The following is a 19,264-nucleotide window of genomic DNA, read 5'->3' as shown; positions in this document are numbered from 1 at the left end:
AAATATTATCAAGTCAGAGTTACTACATACTACAATTGTTTCAGGAACATCCTAGCCATTGTAATGAATAGAGGGGACATTGCATCAAGCTAATAAAAAGGAATAAACACTAGCAACTACTTGGCACACAAATTGATTGGGAAATGCTCTGCTTATTACCTGGTTGTTGACAACAACATGAATAGTGCCATTTGTGGTATAGGATGGAAGGTCACTAAGATGAAATGTCTCATAAACCACACCTTGTCCTGCAAAGGCAGCATCCCCATGTAATAAAATGGACATAACCTAAGAGGGAAGATAATACACACAAACACACATATATTTAAAAGCAAAACTGCAATTTAAGCTTCTCAGCAGGATTTCTCTACTCCATGTTTCTGTAGTGCTTGTAAAATAGAACCGTATTTTTATAATAAACCATATAGACTTGTCAGCATTCTGTTGCCTTTGTTGAGTTCCCAAATGAGGTTAAGTTTTAAGCCTGCTTCCTGAAGTTAATCTTAAGGTAACATGCTAAAAGCTTTATCTAGTTCAATGGGTGCTATATCCCTTCTGTGAAGCAGAAATGGAAGAAGACTGCAACACAAAATTACTGGTAAATTATTTTTATTAAAAGTACTTTAAAATGTACCAGTAAGACTTACTGCAACATTAAACCCTTACCTTTTTCCCTGCCGTATCCCCTCGATAAAATTGTTCAGCTTTTGTCTTCCCCTGCACAACAGGATCAACTGCTTCCAAGTGCGAAGGGTTAGCCATCAGGGACAGAGTGATTTTCTTGTTTGTTGCTCTGTTGATCCTCTCATGGTACATTCCCAGATGATATTTTACATCCCCAGATCCCTAACACGCAAGATGTAGTCACAACTCAGGAATGTTATTCATACAAACTATATCTAACTGCCTATAAATTCTGCTTCATTCTGTTAAATGGATTTCACAAACTGACTGCATCCCATGGTACAGAGCCATATTGGAGCAGTTCTTGAGGAACTCCAGACTGCCATAAGCCCAAGTAGAATCAGTTTGGGCAGGAGCAGAAGAAGAGAGTGACCAGGACAGAGCAACAGAGATGAAGTGTTACGGACTGACCAGCACCCCCTTTCCATGTTCCCCTGAGCCACCTGGGAGGAGGAAGTGAAAGACGGAAGAAAGGGGGAAATGTGTTTTTATTGTGCTTTTAGTTCTCAGTGCTCTAGTCTGTTAGCTGGCAATACGTTACATTGATCTCCCAATGCTGAGTCTGCTTTACCCGTGATGGTAACTGGTGAGTGTCCTTATCTCAACCAACGAGCTTTTGTTTCATCATATTTTCTTCCCCTGTTTTGTTAAGAAGGTGGTATGAGAGACTGGTGTGGAGGAGCTTAGCTAGTTGCCAGCATGAAGCCACAAATTCGTACAGAATTGATACTCATTTCCCATATATAAAACAAAGAAAGATGCCTAAAGATTACAAACGCTGTTATATGATGTGTAACTGACCTATCTACAATCATTCTTTAGGCTTTATAACTAAGATACCTTCTGCATGTTACAGGTACAGTATAGTCTTTAAATTTGTTAATTTCAGATCATGTTTCTCAAACTAGAGAAAAAGACAATGCATTTCAGCAGCTGATAACACTATTATGATAATAACTATGACCTAAAATGACTAAAAACAACCTTGAATATTGATCACTCTATGTAGATGTATTGAAGAAACATCTTACCTCATCAGCTGCTTCAAGTTTGGGATCAAACTGACAGAAGATCTGCTCCAGCTCTTTTCGGATGACATTAGCCAATACATTCAGCCTACCTCTAAAAAAATCCAAACACAAGTATGTCTCAAAAATGGTAATAACAGAATTAACAGTATAATTATTATTATTATTTTTTTTAAACAGCCACCACCTCCATCAGAAATTTGCAATTCAGAAACTCACTTTAACCTTTTGAACTTCAAATCTTTCATTCTACCCTTCACCATCCCATTGCAAAGTTCCTCCAACACATTCTCACTGACAGCCCATAACACCTACTTATCCAGGTATAAACAATTAATTTTGTAGCAATTTTACAAAAATAAATTTTAACATGCAATTTTTACATGATAGCATTAATAATTAAGACAGACTGCAGAAGTAAGAGAGATTATCTTGCCTAGCTTTCTCAGTTCTAGACTCAATGGGGTAACTATTGCAGTTCCTGCTACACTTATTTTCATCTTGAAAGTACACAGTTACATTTAGCATTCACCTGTGAAGCCTGTAGCTTCCCACTGACATATTGTTACAGTTCTGTGTTCCCATTAATCACTATAACAATCTCTTGCTTCCCCAGCTTCTCTAGTATCACCTTTGTTAATAAAATTCTACAACTTAAAGCCTGTCTTAAAACACAAGTCCATTCACTGAGGGGCTTCCACTGACATTACCTATGAGGCATCCCCATTATAACATATTCAATTCCCATTTCACTGGATTTATCAATGATGGTCTTAAGTGCAGGAATCATTACTTCACATCCTTCCAAACCAAATCTCTTCTCAGAAGACCACTTGCGAGCAAGGAAATCTTCAAATCTTTATTAAAAAAAAAAAAAAAAAAACAAACAACACACACACACACACACAAAAAAAAGAAACAGTGTTTGCATTAAGAAAATGTGGCAAGTATTGTCAAAATCTTTTATCAAATAAAATTACATTACCGTGTTTTAAAACATCTGTGAATGCACATTTATAGCCCTCCGGTGGGAAGATGGAGAAGACCCTGGACAGAATTAAGTCTTCCTCCTCCATCTGAGAAATATTTACCACAACTTTGAAACAATTCAGATGAGAAGAAGAGTCTCCACCTCAGATAAAATTCACTTCCCAAGTTAAACCCTGCTCCTTTCAATGCATAACCCTCTCCAGCAAAGAAGTCTCCTCTATGGATTGAAAAAGGCACAAGAGAATTGGTATTTGCTGGAAGTAACAAATACTTGAAGAAAACAGGAGCAGAAAGCATGCCTATTTCAATGACAGAGCTCCACAGACTACGTGAGGCACTGGCTGGTAACATGCCAAGAACAAAGACACTGGAATCTCTGCCTCAGCTGCAGCTGGGGACAGATGTCCATCTCTGACAATTCTCTGCTTTTTCATTCTTTAATGCATTTGGGCCAGAGGCAATGCAAGTGGTTAAAATGTACCTTTTAACAAATGCTGAAAGAGTCGTATGTTGTAAAGCCTGGAGATACAAAATGCAAACAGAATACATCTTCATAAAAATAACTGTATTAGTTACATCATCTTTGCAATGCTGGGCTTATAACACTGCCATAATCCATTAGTGTTTGGCTTACTCCTCACTTAGAATGATGACATTTACCTCTTCAGAATGAAATTGTAAAAGAAATGAAATGAAAAGACTCTCCTTAGCTAACCCATGAATACCTTTACAATTCAGGCATCTGAGCAACAAGCCAGATCCTCAGCTAAAATATGCTGCCATAATTCCTCAGAAGTCAGTAAGGTTATGCCAGTTCATATAAACTGAAAGCAGGGTCCTATGTGAACAGCAGGCCCTACAGGGCAAAGCAAAGTGGTGGTTGGACAGACCATTTTCCTTCTCCTTTAGCTGCCAGTTAAGCCAGCACTGCACAAGTAGAAAGTTCATCATTTGAGGCAGGCTGTCACTGTGCATATAGAATTACAGTATTTCATAAGTCCCCCACATATGCCAGTGTGAGTTCACAAGGGCAGGCAGCTCTGCTGTCGCTGCATGTATTCAGTACCCAGCAAGGAGCAAGTCTGATGAAAGACAGCTGCTGACAGAAGGAGGAATCTGGAAAGACTTGACCCTGCACAGGTGTAAGAAGATGCTCAGACCAGACTACACAGTCGTCATCTCTCTTCGACATGTTGACTGATGCACACACATAGAAACTCAAAATATGCAGTGTTTTATGGCAGGAATACCTTTTGTTCAATAAACTGTTTGTAAACACCACAAAGGATGAGAAATCTTGTTGTAAAACACAGTTTCAAGTACCTAAGTATGTAGTACTTCGAAGTAACATTTTTAAGAACAGATTCTTGAGCAAAATGATTGGGCTTTACAAAGCCACTATTCTCAAGAGCACAACCAGCTGTTCGCAAAACCAGTTTTCTTGATCATTTTCAGACAAAACAAACATGCTAGAGATAGATGAATGGAAACTTATTTAAACTTTTTTCCTCCATTTTCAGCAGACAATTTATCAGAAGAACATTTGGCTCCTTCATGCTACTAGAAACTGAAGATTTTTCCACAGCTTGGACAGGCAGGAATAGGCATTTTTGCTGCTGTCTCAAGATAAATGGAGATGGTTCATACTGAGGGCTTGTTAAACAGGCTTACTCAAGTGCCATATTCACTTTGCTGTTAAGTGATTTTTTTTTAATTATTATTTTTTTTTTTAAACTTCTGTTTAGATTTAACTTTTAGCCAGATAATCTTGTTACGATACTGGCAAACAAAATACCTGGCAAAATATCTTCCAAGACCTCCAGTGGGTACTTCATTTTAAAGTATTTGAACAGAGAAGCTTAATCGATAAACAAGCCTTCAAATATTGCTAACTCTCATGTTTATCATATATGCAAACTGTTTCAAAATGTAAGAACTGTAATAAATCTCATGCCTGAGAAGAGAGTCTTATTCTAGGGAAGAAAGGGTAATTCAACCTCTGGTGATACAGTATTTCTATACAGATAGCCACAACAGGAGCAATCAATGAGCTGTTTCCAAACATACTTTCAGATATTGCAGAGAACAAAATTCTTTCTGCCAGGTCATGCAACAGTAGAGCACATTTTGGTGTACCTCAAAAGGCAAAGGGCAAAAACATGACTTGAAATAACACTGTCTCTCTCAAATCCAGTCCCATCTTGGCACTGTTTTCTAAAGAGACTGTTAGCAACCCAGCGAGTCAAACAAAGCTCATGTCAACGTTTCACCTATCTACAAATCCTCCTTGAGCTCACAGTTAAGACAACTTCTTTTGATGACATGCTACCAGAAAGATGTACAGTACATACCAAATGTCAGATCTGTATCCAAAGTTGTTCTGTTTTCTGAAACAGGTTATGAATCTTTAACACATAGGAGTAAGATGTTTCAACTAGTCTGCTGAAACATTTTTTTCACAGTTTTTCTCCAGAAGCTAATGAAAACATTGCCAGATTCACCACTAAAGCCTGTGCAAGCGTTAAAGTACACAGACTTCCTTTTAAGAAAATAGAACATGAAGTCATTACACAGATCTTGACATACCTCACAGTTCACACTTTGCCTTGTCATCGTAGCCAGGTTAACTGCACTTACCTGTACTCCAGATTTCATTTAGACTTCACCTCCACATCAGCAGTTTGAGCCCACTAGCTTCCCACACCAGATTACACCCAGCAATCACAGAGCAGTTTCCCAGCACCACTCCAGCATACCTCATTGAGCGCACCAGCCTTGCCAACAAAGTCCTTTTTTCCTCATTAGTAAACTTCATAACACCTGGCGTCTCAAACTTCTGCCGGATCCACTGGCACTGCTCCACATCATTGATGAACATAAACTCCAAGCCTATGTGTTGGCAGTAGGTATTCTAGGATGCCAAAGCACCAATACAGAAGCTTTAGGAATTAACTGGCCATGAGGAAGCAAGTATATTTTTAAAATTATCCTGTTACTTTTCTGAAAGCTATCTTCCCCACACTAGTCCTATAAGCAAACAAGTATTTTAATGAATCCAGTTTGTGTGCCGGTAAATTAAAACTTTCTCTACAAAGCAACATTTCAAATGAAAAGTATTGCATGATGATCCAGCATCATGCAATACTTTCAAAATAGGTCAACGTATCTGCCTTAAACTTACTGGCTTATTCACCTAATTTGAAGCTTTTCTTACTGGCATAGTACAGTCTTTTCTTATATGCAAAGATTGAGTGATTTATCAAAATTTATCCTGTCTTTTTAAAACACCACCTAAAGTCAAGTAATGGCAATAAGACAGCTATAAAGCCTCATGCAAATTACTTGATAGCTGTCAATTCTCAGAAGGCTGAAAATCCAAAAAATAAACCAAGCTGCTCAGACCAGAGAAATGAGAGGAAAAAATAGCAAAACCACTTCAAAACTTTTAGCTCCTTCTATTTTTTTCTTACTTTAAAAAGAACATTGCACCCCAAAAATATGTTCAAAACAAAGTCAATAAAAAAACACATTGTGAGTTTGAGTTAAAACCATTCTGAACAAACAGTATGTGCTCTCTGCTACCTCTAAAAAGGAATTTAATGTTAATTTCAGCAGAAAAAAAAAATCTAAAGCTCTGGCAAGAGAAGGGAAAACTGGAAGGTTATTTCCTCTTTAACACAAATCAGTGTCTTGAGGCTTTTAGATTTTCCTATTTATCTTCTCCATTTATTTGTACATTATGATTTTAAGGATTCTCTTGAAAAGTGCTGCACAGACATGCTAGAAGTACAAAAACCAAAAAGCAAATACAGAGCTCTAAAGCACAACACAAATGTGCCTATGCATCAGATAAGCGGCTCTAACCATGGGTCAGATGTGCAAGTCAACACATTCCCTTAGTAACTGTATGCAAGTGTTTTATCTGTGAAACAAAGTACTAAAGGTTCTACTCCTTTCAAGCAACATAAGCTCTTTTTGCAAAACTAGGGCCTAAATTAGTATTCTACCATATTCACATTTTTATACTCATCCTTAATCTATGCATTCCAGACATCCAGTCAACGAAACTAATGGAGCTACCATCTCTAAAAAAAACATTCAAGGGTTATTTTGCTGTCATTTGCTGTATTAATAATTGTCAGTTCTTTGTGACTTACAACTAGAAAAATGTTCACTTGTCTTGGGATCTCAAATCACAAATCAAAGATGTCACACTGACCTCCAGCCGTTTGATGATCTCTCGTAAAGAAAGACTGTTCTCATTTCCTCCTATGAAAGTGGTTGTAGGCAGCTGAAAGACTTTGTCCAAATCCGATTCATGTAAACCATAAAACCCTACAACATATGCATTATCTATTAGCAAAGCAAGGTATGAAACAAAAACGAAATTAGAATTGTTTTTCAAGCCACCACAAACTGAAGTTTAATAAAGAGATACTAAAAAAGAACGACACAGATCAAGAATTGAAAATGTCAATATTTTGAATGCATCCATTGGTACAATGAGCTGAATTCAATTCTGGAATTTAAAGAAATGTGTTCATTAAATAGCTATTGTTAGATAAGGAGTACAATACTGATATCAATGCAAGTTAAAGACTATGCATGACAATGTTAAACTTGAATGGGAAAAGGAAAAATGGCTTTTTAAAATTGTGTGTGTATATACGTATTAAATTTAAAATACATTCTATAAATAAATATTTACATAGAGAGAAATTATATGTGTGCACATATAAAATATTTAAAAGTATTTAAATATTAAAAAATAAGTTTCTCTATTTTTATTTTTGAATGCTTTGTCTTGATTCAAGATATGTTGCAGACATCCACTGATCTGACAACCAGCACATAACTCTTAAATCAATGTATAATAGTGCTCTGCATTCCCTTTTAAACTTATTTCTTGAAGATAAAAAAGCAATTTAAAGATTGAGTAAGTATGGAACTTAGCATTTTGAGTTGGAGTCAGGCCAAAGAACCGTGTCGCCATCACTTTTACTATACAGCACTTTCAGTAACAACACATTCTGTTTTAAAGTTAATATATTTTCATAGATATTTTAAAATAATATATAGTAAAACAATACATTTTAAAGCATTGAATCTGACATGACTAAAACAGGTGTCTGTGTACCACCTTGTCTTCTTTCTGGCACTATATTTATCTTCTTCAGGACCAAATTAATTCTCTTTTTCTATAACACATACATACACAAAAATGGAGAGCATAGTTTCATTTGAAACAAAGTAGTGCTACCATCCTATATTATTATTCTTTGCTGTCTTTCTGTCAGACTTCACAGGCTCCTCATGCTGTGTCATGCAAAAAACAGAACACATGCAGGCGCACACAGAACATCTGTGCTTCATACCATAGCACTGCATATTTATGGAAGCATCACTTCATGTTTAAAGAGATACAATCTTACTGAAATCCTAAAAGCAACTAAAAAAAGCTACTAAAAGCAATTCTAGAAATTGAACCACTTATTTGGTAGGTACAGCTGTAACTAGATGCATTTTAAAAGAAACTCTCAGAATAAACTGCCTACCATGAAGTTTCTAGAAGAACAAACCAGAAAATGAGACAAGGAAAATTAAAAAAAAAAAAAAAAAAACACTAAAATACTTTCTGGACTATCAGAGGCCTTTCACAAGTTTTCTGCCTGGAACATTCAAGGATTTTTGTGTCAGACAGCATTTGAAATACTTTTTTTTTTTCCCTCATTTTTTTTTTCCTCCTGTTCCAAGACTAGGTTAGCAACTGTTTCCCCTCACAAAGTGAAATGTCACTTCAGTTACCACACTCTGAGGCACATCCCTCCCAAATCATTTAGTTCCAGCACATTTTTCTGGTGCTCACAACGCCTTCAGCATGATCCTTTTTGGTCAGTCACAACACTGCACTAAGCTGTCTGCAAAACGTAAAGAAATTTGTACTGACTTTCCAACAATTACCCATGATCAGAACAAATTATTTTTAGTTAGTAAACTCTGTTGTGTTTTCTAGTAAGTACTTCCCTTTAATTAAAACTGATAAACTTCAAAGTGAACCTTGATTTGTGAAAGCACCTCTGCTCTTAAAGACTTACGCACTCTACTAGTGCCTTTGAACAATCAAAGGTCAGAACTGCTTCTTTCCTACAACCAGAAATAGAAAGAACAGAAGCAAAGAGGCCGTAGATGTACTTAAAGTAAAACTAAGCAGAACTTGTTTTATCTACTGCTTGCACTATGTTTTATGTAAGATCCAAAGAGCTTCCCTACATATCAAAGAAAAATTGATTCACTGTCCTTAGCAAGTAGAATACCCCATTTTAAGCAAACCAGGTGGATTAAAAAGTAGAGGAAAATCAATCAGACATTTCTTTATTGAAATAGAGCTGGAACAAAAAAAAAGATCAGAACAATTCCTCAAAGAAATATCCTCTTACCAACCAGAAAACCCCTTGCAAATGCAGATCCCAGTGTAGTATATTCTTCCAGCAGCAAACTAAAATGCTCACTGTTGGATTACATACAATTCAAGAATTCTACAGTTTTCATGTTTTCCTCATGAAAACTTCAGACTTCTCAAAGTCTAACAGAAGGGATAAGTAGCAGAGGCTAGAATCCAACTTTGGCATAGAACTACTACCAAGTTCCCTCAAGCCACAATTTTGCTTATTGTTTTTTTTTTTTCCATATTGATTAGCCTACGTATGTCCCCAGTCAAAACAAGTATCAAGCATAAAGGATATGAAAGCAATTTAGAACACCAGAATCTTGGCCTTCTGTACTGATTAGTAATAATGTCTGGTGTGGTTAAAAAAAAAAGAGGACTTCCTTTTTTATGTTGTGCTTATAATCATTATTGATGAGAAGGTGAATTCACGGGAACCTTAACTTTGCTTTTGGAGTAAAAATTCCATCATCCTGAAACCTGAGCCTCCTTACAGAGGCACAAAGAACTACTCTGTGATATCATCAAGCAGAAAATGTAGAAGCCTCCCTGAAATGTCTGCTTTAATCACTTCAACCCAGGAGACAAAAAAAACAAGTAACTATTGCAAATAATAAGGCATACAGTGTACTCACCAAGTTTATCGATTGTAGTGATTAAGTCAGATGGAACAAATGAATCCAAGTCTGCATCCAGAATCCCAAGAGGATCTAGCTGAGCGACATGATGGCCACGGATCTGAAAAAAAGGAAGTAAGAGAAAAAGAAAAAACATGCTAATGAAAGTCAGACAAAAAGTCACCAATATCTCTCCAAAGTATGTAGATAGGCCATGAAGTCAAAATAAGCAAGCACTACTAAAGTCAAGTGAGAGTCAGATTTGCATTTTTTCCCCCTAAGAACACAAAATAAGCATTATATCTCAGGATATGTACACTATTTCTATTAATAGCTGTTTACTATACATTAGGATGCAAGTTTTAGTGTGTCTGGCACACAATTTAAAGTAAAATTACACTGAAATCTAAGTAAAGAAACTGCTAAAGATGGTAAAATCTAAATCTCTGGGTAAAATTAAGAAAAGATGACTAGTCTATAAATCATTTGCTATTTCTGTCATTTTGTATTTTTGTCTGAATCCTTTTTTCAGCAGCTGCAGAATACCAAAATATGGCATTGCTGACCTAAAACATGGATTGATGAAAAAGAAATTTCTATTGGAATTGAATGGATCAGTCTTCATGAGCCTGGCTCCATATCACATAGCAGCATCTATTTTCATTCAAGGAATTTTGGTAATTTCATCTACCATATGAATGATATTCAAGACATCAAGGAACACACTCTGTGTTAGCAAAAATACTGGTGTCAACACGTGCCACAAGTTGCTATAGATTAGTGCATTATATTAATGTGTGACATTGCTGAAGAAATAACTAATTGGTTCAATAGAGCCACACAAGTTTTTTGTTTTATGCAATGTCTCTTACACGTGAATCGAATGTACCAAATTAGCTCACTGAAAGTTTTTTTTTAATGAACATATTACTGTTTTCTCCTTATTACTTTTCTTTTTAAGGACAAAGTTCAGATCACCTGGATAGATTTTCATTCACACTAAGTATTCTAATTGTCTCTGGGAAAAATATTAATACACTGCAATATTAATAATAATAATAATAATTACATCACAAAGTAATAAAGAGTGATTAAAGCGTGGCTCATTTACAAGTGACTTACAAAAACCCTATTCAGATATTCTACATTTGCAGGAAAGTTCCCAACAAAATCCCTTCCACTCATAAGCAAACAAACCAAACTAAGGCATCTTTTGTAGAACCACCAGACGTGTAAATTCAGTCTGGCCTCTGAGATTCTTTGCATCTCATGAATCACCAGCAATAAAGCTCTGACAGGCCAAATGATGCCCATGGCAACATCTGTGCCACCTCATTGTTTACAGCAGCACAAAGTCTATCTGACTGGAACTAAGCAAACAGTTCTGTCTCAAGCATCATCAACAGGAAAGAATTCACCTCCCTAAGCTACATCTGCTGCGCAGTATTAGCAGGAAGATGAGGATTAGCAAGAACGCCAAAACCCAAAAGAGCAAATCAGTAAAGCGCTGTGCCATGTTACATGCCAGGAGCAGTCAGATCTTTAAGTAAAGCACAGTATTTCCCACAATATCAAGTTACTTTTTAATAACAGCACTCCAAAATGGGAAACTTAACAATTTGGCAACAGATAACTGGTAAGCTAACACTAGACACTCCATTATAATGAAAATGTATACAATAATCTAGTTTTCTAGCATGTGCCTAATACAATACACACAATACAAAGAGAGGTATTAATTCAGTAGTACAGGATGGGGAAAATCATAGCTGTCTTATTTTCTACCCACCTACAAACAAGCTACACAACAGAGCTCATACTCTGATTGCAGAACAGTCATTATTACCCATAATAAGTGGGACCTCAAGGAAACCAAAAGGATGAAAAAAAAAAAAAAAAAAAAAAAAAACCATCATTGCAAGATGGGTTAAATTCATCAACCCTGGAAGAGAAGGGGTATTTTTAAAAATTAACAAAACAAGAAAAGGCCTAAAGTAAGAGTGTCAAAACTGCCACATGTGAGATTCATCATCTACAAGAGACTTCTGATCACTAGTCCTGGAGAGATTACAAATATCTGGGAGATGATAAAGTGATGCAAAGGTAAAAATATTTAGAGACTGTTACTACAATGATACTGTTCTGGAAAGGTTCCCCATGCCCTGCCATGATTTGCCCATAGGAAAAAAAAAAAAAAAAAAAACTACATATACCACAAATTTTATACACGTCTATGCTCCCAAGCAAAAAGGTTTGTATCTTTCTAGTGCATAAGTACTTAATGAAAATTACACACAATATACTTCTATAGACAGCTGCATCCTCATCCTTTGGTTCATAAGAATAATGTGCCATCACAACTGACAGTATTTAAAACTGGCTGTCCTGGTTTTAGCTGAGATAGAGTTGGTTTTCTTCCCAGTAGACGGCACGGCGCTGTGTTTTGGATTCAGGACCATGTAGAACATTGAGAACCAAGGACAATGTTGAGAACAATGCTGATAACACACTGATGTTTTAGTTGGTGCAGAGCAGTGCTTGCACAGAGCCAAGGGTCACTTTTCAGCTCCTCATGCTGCCCTGCCAGCGAGGAGGCTGGTGGTACTGCAGAGCTGAGAGGGGACACAGCCAGGTCAGCTGGCCCAAGCTGGCCACAGCTGCCCAGCTGCTTGCTGGGTTAAACCACAACGCTGGCTCAATTTGCTCTTGACTTGATTTATGAGACAGCAACAAAACCAAAACCTATATACGGTATATGCTATATACCGTAACTGTAGTCATCAAATTAAATTTACAGTACTGTACCACACTGCACTTTGATTCATCATTTGTAAAGCAATTGCAGATCTTGGCAAAAAAGTTTCATTATTTTTCTTGTTTCAGAGCAAACAAATTGGGTTTGGTTTTTGTTTTCTAACTCTCCTCTGGGTTGAGGGATCTTTTAACGTGAAGAGAAATACATTACTAATCTGAAAACAAATCAGTTACTAGAGATTAATGTGTAACAAGAACAAAAATTAGTAATGTCTGTTAAACGAAGTTATCATTTTGAAGGCCATTGCCAACGGTTAGTGCACTCGAGGACAATTTTAATGTTTTTAAATTTAATGTGATTTTATTTTTTTTTCCAACTAACAAAGTCAATAAAGACATTTTTTTTTTTCAGTTTAACACTTTTAGTTAGAGTTGAAGTGTTTGCCTCCTATTATCCTGACGTACACATCACTTCAGAAGACACTATACGATCCTTCCACACCTCCAGAAGGCTTTCTGTACTATTTCATCAACCACAGTGCTAAGAAGCGCTGTTTACAAACATAAAGAGAAAGTCAAATGGACATGGCTACTCCTGCAATTTTTGTTGTAACTTAAAGAAAAGAGAAATTTTAAGAAAAATTACCCCTGATCTACCATACTACACAGTCTACAAGTGCTACAGACTAATTAGTCTTATTCTGTATATTTTATGAAAACACAGTTTAAGAAGACAGTCAATTTGAACATGAGATCCTTTGCTACAGATAGGAAAGGAAAGATAAACCCTTTCTAATATAATGTGAAGGATAAATGTAATATCTTAATTAGTTAATATTTAGCAGAGATGTTAAAAGTATTTGTATTTTAATTGAATTTGTTTTACATTTTAAGAGTTAAATCAATAACAGCAAAATACAAATGTGCCATATGCAGGGTCAAAGGATTCACAAACTCTGAAGGACCAAGCCAAAAACCCCCTTGAGCCAGCACTGATAATGATGCTCTCTCAAACCACAAAAAGAACTCCCCACATTACTAAAATGGAAACAGGACAAAAACAGGTACACTTTTGAGCTAGTGCCAAGTTTATTTTTTTCAAAGAATTTCAGCCAAATGGAAAAAAGTCCCAAGAATGATCGGGTCACAGACTTCAAATATTTGCTCCCAAATATCAAACAAAATCCATGAGTTGTTTTGCATTGATACAGAACTTTAACCCTAAACCTGATTCAGCTTCAAATTAAAATGTCATTATCGTTAAATGTATCAAAACAGCCACCCATTAATACACACTTCAGCAAGTCACAACGCATCAAAGCAGAGGCAGTAGTCAGAGACACCATTCTAATACACTGTTCATGCTTTCTAGACATAGATTCCAAAAAGAAAATCTACTTCAGAAAAGAAGAACCAAAGCATTTAATTTAGAGTCATTTTAGTGTCTAAGCTCATTTTTGTCAAGCACGCACATTTCACTGGAAATCCCCTTTCATTGCATCCCGTGCTCTGATTTAGAGAAAGCAGTAGATTAACTGCCTTTCCAGGAGACCTGCTCAACAGACCACAAAGCAGTTTACCACAAAAAACCATAAAACACTGACAGTTTTTGAGAAATGAAAATTCTGTATCTTTCTCAGTTTCATTTCATTATCAGGCAAAGGAAGGTCACAAATTGATCTAATCCCTTCAACGCTGAATTTAGAGGGTATTAAATACCTTTTAAAAACAGACCAGTTGTCTTAGGTAATCCTCTTCATTGTTTGTCACAGACACATAGGTGCCTGCCATTTATAGGGACATTTCTATTCCATCACTTGAGTCAGATACACACTTTTTCAAACACGGGAAACAAAACAACACAATTCCAAGTAAATGCTGTCAAAGCAGGTCAATGTTCTCTAATTTTCTCTGATTCTTCAACAAAATTTTACTCCAAGCAAAGTGAATGGGCTGAAGTAGTCTTACTGGCACAGATATTTCAACTGCATTTCCTGTTTTGTCTGTATTCACAAATCTTTCTCCAACAACATACCTCTCCAACAGCTGCATTAGCAGGGTTCATATTTGAATCAACAGTGACAAGGCAATGTATGCAGAAAGGCAAGATGTTTATTTAAAAAAAAAAAAAAAAAAAAAAAAAAACAGCATTCATTTTCTGTTCCTCCAATCATAGCAAGCAGGAGATAAAATTTGTAGTGTGAGAAGAACAGATCTGTTCAAGTCAAACTGTAGCTAACTTCTCGAGAAGTTACAATTTTTTTTTTTAATTTTTTTTTTAAAAAGGCAACAAAAATACATTTAAAAATCAAACTGGAATATTCTGCTCAACACACATCTATAGGTTTGGGGTTTTGTTTTATTTGTTTGTTTCACACTGTTTTCAAGCCCTTATTGAATTTCAAGATATTAAAACACAAGTCCAAATAAAATACTTAATCTTGTTTTACATTTAGAAAACATCTATCCAAAACTACTGTAGCATTTCCAGAATCCTTTTCCTTTTAGAGGAAAAAATGAAAATTACACTTAATTTCTTAATTTAGGAAAAGGGTTAAAAAAAAATCTGTGTGAAACAGTCAGTTTTGATGAATATCTTTTCTACGAGAAATTATCAAAGCTGACCAAACTCAGTACTTTCAGCCTCCCAAAATTCAATCTCTGTTTAATTAATTACTACTTCTCTCTCTTTTTACTTATAATCCTGCTCAAGTCAAAAACCTCAAAATTCACACTATGAGAAGGAAAGCACATTTCCTCCTGTCGTACAGAAAGACTGAAGCATTTAGACCTGTAACAGCTTCCCCAGAGGTGAGGAGAGATTTGGATCATTAAAAGGTTTGCAGCTGAAGAGTGGGAAAAGTTCTTATTCATTGCACACATCAGGACATCCATTAGTACCACCACATCCAGGACAATTCTCTTCATATGAAGGAAATTACTTCAGGTAATTACTACTTAGCATTCCAACTTAGTCAAGTGTCTTACTAAGTCAGAAAGAAAAAAAATCCTAATAGACAGAAATTAAGATCAGAGGACAAACAAGAACCTTAAAAGAAAGAAAATGTTGTTTGCCAAGGAGAGAACCTCCCACCTCCAGCCCAAAGTACACTTACTTGGTATGCTCGTATCAAAGACTGCACAGCAAGATGATCTTCAACAAGTTTTTCAGCTTTACTTGGTGTCTGGGCCAGGCCATGGCTCTGAAGAAATGATGCCTTTCTTTCCAACTGATCTGGTAGATGGGGATCGTATGCTTGGCCAGCATTAGCATTGCGGAAAAACAAATCCCAGGACTGGACATGTGTACAGAGGAGAAGGAAGGAAGAAGACTTATACTTCAAATAAAGTTTCCATCAAATGCATCAGCTTCAAGCTGGAAATCATACCTCACTGCATTACAGTATTAAGCACGACTAATAGCCGCAACAGGAGAGCATAAATTCAACACAAGATGAAAGGTCTGTATGTCCTGACTGTCTCTGTAACATCATAAGCAATGACATAAACAGAAGAGAATATCCCGAGTTGGAAGACACCCACAAGGATCATGGAGTCCAGCTCCTACACATGATATGCTCCACACCTCTGTAGCAACTGCATATTTTTATTTACACACAAACTTTTTTGTCTGATCTCTTACACTGAGCTTGTTCAGTAGAAAACTCTCCAGCACATTTTTGCTCTCCAGCAAATCATCTTGGTACATTATTCATTCACACAGCTCTTTTAACTGATATGTTTATTCAAGCAACCAGTAATGGGTATAATAAGTACGCTGGCTGGTAAAGAGCTATCAGGCCTATAAAACTGAAAACCCTAATAAATGAAATTAATCCATTCCTGTAATGATACTTAAAAGAATTCATGATACTTCAAGATACTCAATGAATATGCTAACTCCAAATCTGTCCATAAGGGCCTTTCTTGAAAAAAATTGTGAAAAGCAATTACAGCTGTGCTGAGGGAGGCTTGTGGTCTACAATGCTCTCCTGACTAGCTCAGGATACCTTACTACAAAAGAAATTATGGCCCTGGTTTCAGTTGCAGGTCCTAACCTTCAGGAGAATACACATTACAGAAACTGAATTACAACAAGCAGAAAATCCTTCCCTTCTATACTTTTACACATGCCACTTAAAATATTCATGTTTTGATTCCTTGTGTATTCTGTAGTGTAATACTAATTACACAACAGAAAGTATTTATAAAATTTTATTTTCATTAATAAATAGTCTTCTTACAGAAATTCCTACAAGCTTCAAGGCATTCAGAACACTACGAGGGGGCCAGCCTACAAGAGCAAAGCCTCACCCAATCTTCCAAGCTTAGGTTGTAGAAGCTGGGGGACACTGAACCTGTATGCAAGAATTTCATCGTGAACATGTGCCAATGCCAGAGAAAAACTCTTTAAAGACACCTCTTTTGGTTTGTCATTAAGCTGCATTGCTACGAATACGCTAAACATATGTAATTAATCACACTTCTCTTATTCAGACTTGATCTAAACACAGCCTAATTTTATATGCCTTGGCAAATCAAGGCAGAACATGCTGGTGGTCAGTTCCAGACATATGAATGAAGAGTTCATTCTTCACCCCTTATCACTTACGCTTATTTCATATTTTCTTCTTCACTTGACACATCACCAACCACAGATTAGACGACTGAATTTACAGAACATGGTATAAGTGGCCTACAAGACTGTTAGCGTAGATGTATTGCCCCTGGTATTCCCTCTTACTGTCTGTTAAGAACCATATTTTTACTCCATGCCTATACAGCACCTCATCTGGGAGTTTGCAGCCCCAAGAATGTGGTAAGCAGACACAAGACCTTTGTGTTACAAATAAGACTACTTAAACTGCAGGAATTACTTTGGCAATACATGGTTATTAACTTTCATTAAATTAATAGGTTCCAAACACACATTTTAAACTGTGACAAATCTGACATTTGGCATTCATGCAAAGTTTTACTAAGAAATATGTTTTGTTTATCTTAAGGTTCCTTCCTCAACTTTTCGAACCATCATATACACGCATGCAAGGATGATCATATTTAAAAAAAAAAAAAAAAAAAAAAACCTTTTCATCCTTTTCATTCAGATTTAAAAGTTATCACAGTGCAGTCCCACAAAAAAAAAAAAAAAAAAAAAAGGAATATTAAACAAGTGGTCTACTGAGACAGTTGCTAACTAAACCCAGGGAGACTTGCCCAACAGCCTACCCGTTCAAGAACATGCAGAGGACCCTTTCTTCATGCAAACTCACAAATACAAAGAAATACCTTCAAGTGTTTACACCTGAAGATGCAGCCAGCCAGGACAGAAGGAACCCACACTATTTCTTCCTATTGCATTTTTGAACTTATTGATTTCTTGAGCCGGCTTGACATTTAATCAGAGGGGAGGGAAAATATATCATTTGGCTACAGAAAATTAGTTTTTTCTAGACACACATCCATCAAAGCCTTTAAAAATTTCTGCAGTGTCTTTCAAGATTGATACCAGATTATAGTCTTCAAGTCTTGTGTATCAATGTCAGTCTTTGGCAACAGCATTTGCCAAGTTACTGAACAGCCAGAAGACAAACTTGGTCTCACAGCAAACCTAGAGCTTCTCAACTAAATTAGTCAAGTTATTTAAAAAATGGTAGAGGAGGCTAATAAAAGAAAAACACATCTGTGAAAAAAAAAAAAAAAAAAAATGTAGTGATACATGATACATTGCCCCTTTCGTGTGTTTTTTTTTTCTTTTTGTTTTTTTTTTTTTTTTGTAGTTAGCCACGATTCTAATTTCCCAATTAATACAATTCAAGTGATTAAGTGGCAATATTCTACTCATTTAATAAAAAGTGTTACATTTAGTGTAACAAGCAACATATTAGTTATCTGGATGATTTTTTTTTCTAGTAACATTGTAATACTTATCAACCGCAAATCAAACTTATCAAACCAAAAAGCCCACCTTTTTTCCAAGTACATACAACAAGGAAGTGATTACACACTCATTGTAGAGCAGCTGCATACAGGATAAAATGGTAGCCATTATGTACTCAATATCCAGCCATGCAGTTTTGTAATTAATCTTGTGATAGTAATAACTGAGCCTTGTCAAGCTTCTCCCTTATGATCTATGGCCCTGACGCCACAATTCAAGCAGAAATAATGATGCCTTTCTCAAAGCCCACATCATTTTATTCTGATTGTTGTTTTAGCTGCTTTAAGAACAGGAAAATTCAAAGACAAGGAAGAGCAGGAAGTCACCAGGAACGAACTGATTACACGAGGAATAAAAGCTCCTATGGAAAAAAATGTATATCCTAGACATACAACCACAGTATATAAAGAAAGGAGACATTCATAGGAAAAGCGCCAATAGTAGCACTGAATGTGGTTATTTCCATGTGATAGCCATAGTTCAAACAGTAGCTTTAAGTAAGCATACATGGGAAGACATGCCTAATCGATTCTTCTGAGAGGGGAATAATTTGAATAGCCTTGATTAATTGCAGTTTCTAAGTAAAAATGGATAGAGCGTCATTTTAAAAAGCCCAGACAAAAAATAAAAGCTTTTTCATCTCATTAACAACAAGGAGGTACATCCCCACTGATAAGGAGATATTCATGAGGAAAAAAACATGAGGAAAAAGAGGAAAGAAAAAGTAATGTCTAAAAGCCTAGCACAAACTGGGTCTCTGAGCAATGCAGGACACACTGGACAGAACAATGAAATATTAGTGGCC

General features: G+C 36.2%; 1 protein-coding gene across 2 annotated transcripts in view; it reads right to left on the bottom strand.

The window, feature by feature from the left end:
• OGDHL (oxoglutarate dehydrogenase like) overlaps positions 1–19,264 on the bottom strand; it is a 56,693-nt gene that overhangs the window by 30,194 nt on the left and 7,235 nt on the right. For both annotated transcript variants that reach the window (XM_032190861.1, XM_032190860.1), the window contains exons 3-10: positions 15,635–15,814; positions 9,783–9,885; positions 6,922–7,037; positions 5,459–5,613; positions 2,423–2,569; positions 1,716–1,806; positions 667–846; positions 160–288 (exon numbers count right to left, since the gene is read on the bottom strand). In XM_032190861.1, the coding sequence (XP_032046752.1) occupies positions 160–288; positions 667–846; positions 1,716–1,806; positions 2,423–2,569; positions 5,459–5,613; positions 6,922–7,037; positions 9,783–9,885; positions 15,635–15,814 (1,101 nt within the window). The remainder of the gene's footprint in view (positions 1–159; positions 289–666; positions 847–1,715; positions 1,807–2,422; positions 2,570–5,458; positions 5,614–6,921; positions 7,038–9,782; positions 9,886–15,634; positions 15,815–19,264) is intronic.

Source organism: Aythya fuligula, chromosome 7, assembly GCF_009819795.1.
Source record: "Aythya fuligula isolate bAytFul2 chromosome 7, bAytFul2.pri, whole genome shotgun sequence".
NCBI lineage: Eukaryota > Metazoa > Chordata > Aves > Anseriformes > Anatidae > Aythya > Aythya fuligula.
The sequence above is the reverse complement of the archived record's forward strand: the minus strand, read 5'-3'. Positions and strand labels throughout refer to the sequence as shown.